General features: G+C 39.6%; 1 protein-coding gene across 1 annotated transcript in view; it reads left to right on the plus strand.

Annotated features, from left to right (window-relative positions):
- The window catches only part of LOC122550262 (uncharacterized protein C7orf31), a 56,447-nt gene extending 45,677 nt beyond the window's left edge, over window positions 1–10,770 (plus strand). Inside the window, exon 9 of the mRNA XM_043691013.1 lies at window positions 7,277–10,770. Coding sequence (XP_043546948.1) covers window positions 7,277–8,146 — 870 coding nt within the window. The 3' untranslated portion in view covers window positions 8,147–10,770. The remainder of the gene's footprint in view (window positions 1–7,276) is intronic.
- Window positions 10,771–11,029: the final 259 nt, after the last annotated feature.

Here is an 11,029-nt window from a genome sequence, read left to right on the forward strand (position 1 = left end):
TTTCTCAATGTATGTCACAGTCACAAGTTCAAAATGTAGGTGAGCAGAGCAGGAAGTCTAGTTTAGAGAAGGCAAAGAGGTCAGTAAGAGTTTGAAGCATTGGGAGTCAGATTGGGATGGAGATGGGTGATATTTTGGAAATGCAAGTAGACATATCATCTGACAGATCGCACCTCTGAGAGTGCAGTGTTCCCTCAACCTACATTCTTGTGCTCAAAGTTCTCCATTGTGATTGGAAGTCAGAATGTCCTGACTAAGATAAGAGTGCACCCCATCTTCCAAATCCAGTAAATGTAAACTCTGCTGCCTGTACCCTAACGCTGACCACGTCCCCAACAATCCATCATCAGTGTGCTTGTCCTATATCGGATTCCTGTCTTTCAACAGCCTTCATCATCTTTGCAATCATCTCCATTCTTAAAAACCTCAGACGTACCTGCAGTCTTGTAATTCTAGTTTCCTAATTTTAATTGCAATGATATTTGTGCGTTAAAGCTCTCAGCTGTGAAATTCATCTTAACCGTTCACCTCTTTCTACATTGTAGGTTTCCTAACATTTCTGAGGTTATTTGTGCCCTGTCTCATGAAAGCAGAACCAAAGTATGCATTCATTTTGTCTGCCATATCTTTGTTCCCCATTATAATTTCCCCAGGTTTCGACTATAAGGGATCTACATTTGTTTGTACTAATCTTTCACTCTTCAGAGTTTTTACAATCAGTTTTTATGTTTTGTGAAATTTTACTTTCATACTGTATTTTCCCCTCCTTGATCAAACTTTTTGGCCTTTTTGGTGAATTCTAAAACACTTCCAACCCTGAAGCCTTGCTGTTTTTTCTGTCAATTGCATATATCTCCTCTTTGGATGTAATACTATCCCTAATTTCTTTTGTATGCCATATGGTTCAGTTTCTGGTCAGTGTAATCCCCAGAATGTTGGTAATGCCATTGAATGTCAAGGAACAATGTCTCAGTTTTCCCATTCCCTGTTAGTTGTGTGGTGCATATGTTACTTGCCATTTGTCCTGGTCTTGCTGCATTTAGATGTGAATTGCTTCAATATCTGAGGAGTGTCCCTCTTGAAGTCATTTTTTAAAACCTGTTTCTTTGACTGTGTTTTTGATTACTGTACTAAATTATCTTTATGTAACCAGACATCAAATTTGTCAGAGAACACATCTATAAAGTGCCTTTGGATGCGATGGTATTAGTACTGGTGTAGCTGTGTATAAAGTCAGGGTAAGCCAGGGCCTTGCAATCTTCTTTGATTTTATCCAAATCAGAATGTTAAAACTAACAAAAATAGAAACTGGTGGAAAAGCTTTGCATTTCTGGCAGCACCTGTGAACAGAAATCAGAGTTAATGCTTCTGGTCAGTTGACCCTGCCTGATAACCAATTAAAACTAAACCACTTCAAGATTAGGTACCTGCACTATTAAATGGTGTGAGGAAAGCTCCTGACTGAACGTTAAGATTTGATTCCATAAGTGACAAAAAATATCTGAGCCCGAAGTTTGGTTTCACTCACTATTGAACAGTTTTTAAGACTGTTTCCAGAAAACGTTTTCTTTCTAATCTGAGATATATTTACAAGTAACCCTGCTTCAACTGAATTGCAATTGAGCTCTTGAAATGAACAGTATGCTGTGCACTGCAGAATTTATGCAGTATAGACACATAGAAAATGAATCAGAATTTGACACTCAATATGTGTCACAGTAATCCATTTGTGCTGTGAAAGAGATCTTCATCATCACCTGATAAATACACAGAGAGCTGTGATGTTGCAGTGTGGCCATTAGATGGCAGCCCTATCTATGCTCTCAGGAAAATTCACATTCAGGTTTGTTTCACTGTGACAGTAATGAGATAAGATTTTGTCTTTCATACTTAGATATTGCTTGGATGGAATACAGCGTAGAAGACCTTTTATATTCCATAACAGGCATATAATCCTCTTCTCTCCGTTTTGCGTTTTGCTGTCTTCCTCGATGATGCCTAACGCCTAGCTTCAAACAAAAAAAGAATGTTTTCTTCTGTAATCGTGTTTCCTCCAAGTCAACAGCAGTTAAAATATGTTAACTTTAGCTTCTAATTTGAATTCAATTTGGGTGGGTGTATAGAGATAAAGAAATTCAAAAAAGTGAACAAATTCAAAGGGAAATTAATTCTTCAGGAGAAAAACAGCTTTGTTTCAGAGATGTCAGAAAGGAGCTTGATCCTCGATTAGTCCTACAACTTCATACACCCAGCTGCCCTCCTAAGAACACCATACCTTCATCACTCATTTCCAAAGGCATGGTTGGAGAATATTGATGGTGCTGCCATTTGTTTTGTCCAATATGAGATCTTCCCTTCGAGAAGCCCAATGTAATAAACGCAACTCCTTTAATATTGCCTCAGCTGAATGCTCTTAAAAATCAGCTTTCTTCTCAGACAGTCCCCTGGGATTGACGATGACTTGTTCCTCTTTGATTTGATGGATACTGAGCTGGTTGATAGTCCAATTAATGTGCAACTTGCAGATTTCCCCATTTGGGCAAGATTTTGAAAAGTTGGTTTAATGAGTTATTTGGAGATTTGTGCACTTCCTCTGCTGCCTGGGCTTCATCTCTCCACATTCCCAATAAAGTCTCTTCATGTTTTAAGTCACCATATATATCTTCTCCAATCCTGTAGTCCTCTGAAAGTCCTAATGCATTTTGCTATTTTCTCTGACTTTTGAACTAGTCAAATCTTAAACTATGAACCTTTCCCAATGACAACAAATCTCCTTGAAGCCAAATGTAAACGTCTAGAATATTGGGCCGCATACCTTAGGAAGAATATCAAAGCTTTGAGGAGGGTGCAGAGGAGATTAGCAAGATTGATACCCTGGATAAAGGACTTTATGTAGAAGAGTAGAGAGGCTAGTATTGTTCTCCTTGAGTTATAAAGGGTGATTTGATAGAGATATTCAAACTTCTGAGCAGTTTGATAAAGTAAATGGGTTGGCACTGTTTTAATGGTCAGGAGATTTAATACCCAGATGACAGATTTAAGATAATGGCAAGCTATCTATGAGTTACAGGAGAGTTTTCTATCTATTTGAAATATGCTCCTGAAAAGTGGTGGAAGCAGATTTAAACTTTTATAAGATTTAAGTCTTTACATTTTGAAACACACACTCTGGTTTGTAATTTTGACATTGAATTACAAGAGAAAAAATTGATGGCTTACTCAAAACGTTGTTATACTTCAAGGCATTAGTTTATTTGTTCCGATTTTCAAAACGTTAAGATGAGCAAGATTTCAAAATGGTATGCAAAATGATCGCAGATTTACCAGACAGAGAAAAACAAAAGAAAAATAATGATAAATATGAAATTCTTTGGTACTTTCCATGCAGCAGATACATACTTCAATGATATCTGGCATCAAAATGTTCCAATAAGCTTTCAGGGGTTTACTCATACAGTCATCTGAATTGTCAAGAGTGTGGTGCTGGAAAAGCACAGCAGGTCAGGCAGCATCCGAGGAGCAGGAAAATCGATGTGTCGTGTATAAGCCCTTCATCAGGAATGAGGCTTATGGGTCGGGGCTGAGAGATAAATGGGAGGAGGGTGGGGTTGAGGGGGTGGGGGTAAGGTGGCTGGGAAAGTGATAGGTGGATGAAGGTGAGAGAGAAGGTGATAGGTTAGGAGGTGGAGTGATGTATGGGTCCAGAGGGCGATGCTGAGTTATAGCCTTGGGACTGAGATAATATGGAGGGGAGGGGAATACTGAAATCCATATTTATCCCGTATAGTTTCAGGCTCCCAAGGTGGAATATGAGGCTTCCTGCTCCAGGCGTCGGTGGTAAGGGTTTGGCGGTGGAGGAGGCCCAGGACCTGCATGTCCTTGACGGAGTGGGAGGGGAAGTTGAAGTGTTCAGCCATAGGGCAGTTGGGTTGGTGGGTGTGGATGTCCCAGAGATGTTCTCTGAAATGATCAGCAAGAAGGCGTCCTGTCTCCCAGATGTAGAGGAGACCACACCGGGTGCAATGAATGCAGTAGATGACATTGGTAGAGGTACAGGTAAATTTCTGATGGGTGTGGAAGGAAATTTGAAGCGCCCAGCTTATGTTGATTGCAGATTTTTCTTCAGAGGATCAGTAAGGGATCTCAGCTCCCGACTGCAAAAAAGGTCTCCTCTGTGCTCTCTCTTTAATAACCTTTTTAAGGCACTGACCTGTGTTGCTGTATTGAAATGAAGATTCTCTTAAAAGTGCAACGCTGAATCATACACTTAGCTCTTTGTTTAAGTCATAGGTTTTGAACCTCTCTAGAAAGTTGTTTTTTTTATTAAGCTTTCTTTCAGTGGTCTTCCATCATGTGAACTCTCTTGTTGACAATTTAAGACAAAGCTGTTTGTAGCATTTTTAGAACACCATGCCTCATCTTATCTATGTCGATGCAGTCTCCAAGTTTATTTCCCCTAAATCCAAGCAGAGATACTTCTCTTCATCTACATAACCTCAGTTCATTGTCTCTTTTCACTGCGTAGAATTTTACGCTGGTACTGGGGATAGTGAAGATAGTTGAAATACTGGGCAGAGTCTATCTCAGCAGTGTGGAACCCCTAATTACATGTTATGAACAGTGGTTTGGGAGTAGTGAGGGATGAAACTGAGAATTGCATGGGAAAATCCTACCCCATCAACAAGGTAAGTGGAGTCTGCATTTGCCACAGCAACTGAGGAGTGGGGGTGATGGATGAAGGCATTAAGGGTATGGCTGGATTGATATCATTGTTGACAGGGGGCCCTTTATAGATAAAGTGCCTGAATAAAAAGCCCTTACCTTTTCCATACCCTCGTCCCCACCCCTCCCCTGACTGCATGGAAGGGGGGATTGCAAGGAAGATTGCAAGGCTCCTGGCTTACCCTGAGTTTAATAACACATTTTATACACAGCTACACTAGTACTAATAGTATAATAACACCATTGCTTCCAAGGGCACTTTATAGATGTGTTTCTGACAAATTTGATGCCTGGCTACATAAAGATTATGGTTCATCAGTTGTCCATCTATTAAGTTGATGCCCTGTTTGCTGCTGGTTATAATGCACTGACAGTGGGATAAGGCCCTTAATTGGCCCCAGAAGCAGCTCCATTAGCCATTGGATGAGGAGGCACCTTTCCAGTGTGCAGTTTTAGTTTTCTTTTAATTTTAAAGAAGGATTGAAATGTATTGGAAACAATTCAGACAGGTTGAAGAGATTGATATCAGGGGTGCGTGGGTTGATGGAAGAGTTAAAAAATACTGAAAGCAGAACATTTGGAAAGCATTAATTAGATTGAACAAAGCTAGCATAGGTTTATGAAAGGCTTAGCAAGTCTATTGGAATTTTTTTAAAGGATGAATCTAGTAGACTAGACAAATGAGAACCAATGGGTGTGATGTATTTGAAGTTTCAGAAGTGTTTTCATAAGGTCTCACATAAGAGATTAATGGGCAAAGTTAAAACACATGAGACAGGGGTTATATATTAACATGGTCTGAGAATTGGTTTACAGACAGGAAACAATATGGCAATCAATGGGTCTTTTTCTGAGTAGCAGGCAGTGGGGTGCTGCAAGGATCAGTGTTTGGCCATGAAGCTATTCGTGATTTATGACTTGGATGAGGTCCAGAGACTGGGAACTCTGCAACAAGTAACTCACCTTTTGCCTTGCCAAAGTCTGCCCACCATCTACAAGGTACAATTTAGGAGTGTGATGAAATACTCTCCACTTGCCTGGATGGGTCCAGCTCCAACAACACTCAAGATATCCTTGACTCTGTCCAATAAAAAGCATCCACTTGACTGGCATCCTGTCCACCATCTTCACCACCACCATAACTGCTACCAACGAGAAGGGCAAGGCAGCAGCAGCATGGAAGGCAAGTTCCTTTCAAGCCACACACTATCTTGACTTGGAACTATATCACCATTTCTTCTCTGGCATTGGGTGCACATCATGGAGTTCCAAATAGCATTATCTGTGTCTCTATCTCCATATCACTGCATCCGTTCAAGTAGGCAGCTCACCACCAGCTTGTCCAGTGGGATTTGACAACACAATAACTGCTGGCTTAGCCAGCAAAGCCCACACAGAAGAATGATTTAATGTTGAGAAGGTTGTTAAAATGTCATACTGTTTCCTGGGATTTATAAACCGGCAGCACAGAAGCAAGGAGATTATGATAAGCCTTTTTAAAACACTGGTTAGGCCCCAGCTGTGGGATTGGATCCAATGTCAGGCAAACAATTGAGGCCTTGGGAACAATGCAGAGAAGAATTATTAATATCAGGGAAAAGGGACTTCAGTTAACTCAAGAGCCTAAAGAAACTTGGTAGGTTGTACTTTGAATAGAGGAAGTTAAAGGAAACTGTAACTGAACTTTCTAAAATTATGGAGGAATGTAATAGAGTTGGGAAAGAGGCAGGAGGTTTAGTAACCAGTGGCTAATAATGTAAGTCTATTCACTCAGGAACTAGAAGATGCATAAGAGAATTAAAAAGCATAGAAAAAGGCCATTCTAGCCTGTCATGCCTGATACCAACTCTTTGACTTAATAAATTAGCTCTAAACAATCTCACTCTCCTGCTCTTTCCCCCAACCTTGTAGTGTTTTCAGTAAATTTCAAGTTGAATACTGTTTTAATTCGGTTTTTTTGGTTCTTCATACAAGCCCAGTGCAGACTTTTGGTAACAATCTTTTAGATAACAATGTTGACAATATGTACATGAAGACAGAGTTGCACAGCTCCATGCTGTGAGCTGTCCAAATCTCACTCTTCTTGCAGACTGTTATCACAGGAGTACTGAGAACTCAGTGACCGCTAAGGATATCTCAGAAGCTCATCTACATATTCATTAAATCTCATCTCCACAATTCCCACTTTGAGATTTCCTGCATATTATTAGTTTGAGATAAACAGTTTTCCAACATAAAACAAACTATTTGATGTTTGGTTGCATTGTTTTGAATGGTTTACTTGTTCCTCATTGATATCCATTGAGTAAATTATTCAGTTTTAGAGTTCTTAGCAAACATAGAGTTGAATATGTGATTGATCTATCATGTATTACCTTATTTTAACCAGCCACAAGTTTTTGCTATCTAGACATGTAAAAATGTAAAGTCCGATCTGTTTGAAATGAGCAGAAAATTAAAACCAGTAGATATGAATATTAATAACTATCTTCTAGCAACCTAAATGTTGGGTATTTTGTTCTACTGCCTTACTTTATTTTAAATTTTCCAACAGAAAGAACAGTCTCATCCAGCCTTTTTGCCAAATCCACCGTTGCGGCCCATGAAGAAAAAGGAAAGCAGTAAGGTTTCCACAGATGATGCCATTGGTTATCAATCTCCAAGTGTACCAGTGCACGAAGCCAAGTCACCAACGCCCATATGTGAAACTGATTCAAAACCAGTTGATGAGGTAAAAATATGTAGGGAAGAGAAACCAATTTCTTGGCAAAATAGGCGTTGCCAAACAGCTATATCCAGTGCTTCCTGCCCTGAGTATGACATCCGTTTGTTAAGATACAAAGTTCAGCAAATGAAAAATTCCGAAAAACCCTCAGCATTTAACCAACATCAGAAAGAAAGGGTGATGGATTGTTGGGCAACTCCGGTTATCAATATGGACCAAGCTTGCAAAATAACAGATTCTGAGAATGCTCAGCCCCTTTGGAAGAGACGAAAGTCAGTCCAACATGACATTAGCTATGTAGATTTACCACAGAGTAAGTTAGCCGGTTTTACAACAAAACAGAACCAGATATCTCTGAGCAAACCACCTTCACCAAATAGGGTTGAGATTAAAGATCCTGAATGTGGTAGAGAATTCAATTTTGCATCTGGCGATATGCAGCCCATACATACATCATATGCTTCAGAGAATAAGGAAATGCCACAGCTGGAAAGGTGTAATATGTTGATCTGTGACAACCCTAGGCTTCAAGTCTCGCAGCTAAAATTTCCCTATGCATTCAATAAAACAGAAATACATAAGCGATTACATGAGGAAGCTCCTGAAAAAACACTGGATTATCGAGATAACATCTACTCAGGGAGGAGACACACTTTCTTTGGATTAAATTCTTCTTATTTCCATAATGGAACTTTATAAATACCCATGGCTTTTCTGAACCTCTGATAATATTAAAGGTAATAATGATTTGCCTTTTAAGTTACTGTAGTTTAATGTCTGAACTTTGTGGAATTTTGGTACACAAATTGCATTGGATCAAATAGAAAATTAATCTTCACTGAATGATTCTGCATTAACTCTTCATTCTCAGTGGTTTCAATCTTTTTTCTCATCCCACTTTGCTTTCCCTCCCCTGAATTCACTGGCTTCCTTTAGTTCTGAAACCTGTTCCTCTATTTATACTTCCCTGATTATCTCCATACAACCACAGCCTTGCAGTCTCCTGTGGCCTATCTGCTCCCTTGGTCTCTGTCAAAATCAAGGCCACTTACAATGAATTTCCTTGTATTTCTGAAGATTCACATCTTCACAACATCATTTCCTTCTATGTCTGTCCTGAAATAACTTACAACTAAATTTTCTAAAAACCAACTTCCTAGTGTTTAGCGCTGCATTTGCCATTATTCCTCCAGGGATTTGCCATTATTCCTCCAGGGATTGCTTACGTATTTGTCCATCCCATTCTGATGTCATTGTCCCTATTAATAATATGACTCTCTTTCACCTTCAGTCCATCAACCTCAAGGGGCAGAGATTTGAGTGGAGGAAACATGCATGTTTTAGCTTCTTTCCTTTGGTAAAGCCATCCAGTATTCCAGAATCATCTGGTCTTGCAAAAACAACCCTTTCTTCACTAATGCCTGCCTGCTTATCCTGATATTTCCTGCCCCCTCAATTGTCACAGCTAACAATAACCAGGAGGAAGTTGTGAACTACTTTATCAAAGAGTGAGGCCATCATTCAGCTATCTCTGCTGTTTCACCTTTTCGCCTTGCCCTCACGATAAGAGTTCCCTCTCAACGTCCCTCCTGCCCCCATTTTAAATACACATTCCTCAATATTTTCCCCCTTCTGATGATCTCTTTGTACTTACCTTGACCACATGGCACACCACTTACTATGCTGTCAAATAGAACTGAACATTGTGCAATCATGAGTTATAATAGAGGGAAAGTCGCTGATGAAGCAGTTGCTAGGACAGGAGACACTGCCCTGGAAAATTAATACAGTAGTATCTTGTGACTCAAATAAGTATTTCTCATAACAAGAACCATCTTCCTTTGTGGCAGACATGACTCCAATCAGTGGAGAGTTTCCCCTGCTCAACAATTATTTCAGTTTTGCTAGGGCTCCGTGATGCCATCCTAGGTCAAATGCTGCTTTCCTGTCAAGGGCAGTCACTCTCATCACGCCTCTGAAATTCAACTCAATTATCCATGTTTGGACAAGTGGTATACTGAGGTCTAAATCTGCTGGTGGAACCAAAGCTGAGCATTAGTGAACAGGTTATTAGTGAGTAAATGTTGTTTAATGGGCTGATGAAAATACTTTCCAACACTTTCATCCTGACTGAGAGTAGAATATTAAATGCTAATTGGTTGGATTGGATTTGACCTATTTTTGAAGAAAGAAAATACAATGAAAGGAAATTTTCCATCCTGTTGTGTAGATGCCAGTGTTGTGGATGTACTGGAACAGCTAGGAACACAGAAACAGGAGGAGGACATTAACCCCTCAATTCTGTTTCACCATCCAATAAGATCATGGCTGATCTATGGCCTAACTCCATTTTCCTGTCTTTGGCTCATATCCCTTAATACTTTGTTGAAAAAAAAATTATCTATCTCAGATTTAAAATTAACAACTGATCTAGAAGTTGGCTCGAGACACAGCTATCTCTGGCGCAAAAGCCCTCAGAGTTACATTTGGGCTATTGTCACAGCCTGTAGTCTTTGTCATATCCAGTGCAATTAACCTTTACTTGGATTTGCATGTATTAAGTCAGGCTGAATAATGGCATCTGTGATGTTGGGATCTTCAAGGGAAGACCAAGTTGGAGTATTAATTCAGCAATTCTGGCCGAAGATATTTGCAAGTGCTTCAGCCTTGTCTTTTGCACACAGACTGATCAATGAGGAAGAGGAAGTTCTTGGAGCCATCTAATTAGTTGCTTCAGATCCCTCAGTGTCTCAACCGCATGTTTAAACTGCTTCATAGTCTTGTACCTGCCTTTATCCTGCTGGAGCCACCCAACATCAAACATTCCATTTATTTGGCCATTTGTGTATCACTCATTCACTTCAACCCGCCATTGATATAGTTGACATTTTAGCCATCTGTGTGCCACCCTCTGCAACTGGGCCTCTCCATACAACCTTCCCTCATTTCCTTCTTTGAGCTCCTCCTGAAAAGCTCACCACTTTCACCATGCTTTTGTGCATTCTCCCTAAAATGTCCTGCTTCATTTACGTCCATTTCTAATCAAATCCTGTCTCTGTCGAGCCATGAAGCCTTTTAGCATCGTGTAAAAGTAATATTTTGTTCTGTTACAATGAAAATAACTTCTGGTGATGTACTGTCAATACTTCTACAGCCACAGAATAACAAATAACCACTGGGTGGATTTTTTTCTTCAGTGCAAAGTTACACATTTGTTTACAATTGTATATGTTGTTTTGATTTCATGTATGAAAATAAGTGAGCATCATTGATATTTTGTATGTATTAGACATAGAAAAATAATGAGTAAAGAGGAATCTGAATTCACGCAAATTGTTATATTTATACCAGTAAAGGAATAATTTGTATACACAATCTCTTCACTCTTTACTAACACACATTTAGTTTATCAATATCACAGCTGGAGGAATGGTGAAATTTTCTGTTGGCTGTCCTTTTGACATAGATTAGATTAGATTAGATTAGATTAGATTAGATTACTTACAGTGTGGAAACAGGCCCTTCGGCCCAACAAGTCCACACTGACCCGCTGAGGCTTTAGTGCAGTTGTAAGGTATAAGT

Source organism: Chiloscyllium plagiosum, chromosome 5 (assembly GCF_004010195.1).
Source record: "Chiloscyllium plagiosum isolate BGI_BamShark_2017 chromosome 5, ASM401019v2, whole genome shotgun sequence".
NCBI classification, from domain to species: domain Eukaryota; kingdom Metazoa; phylum Chordata; class Chondrichthyes; order Orectolobiformes; family Hemiscylliidae; genus Chiloscyllium; species Chiloscyllium plagiosum.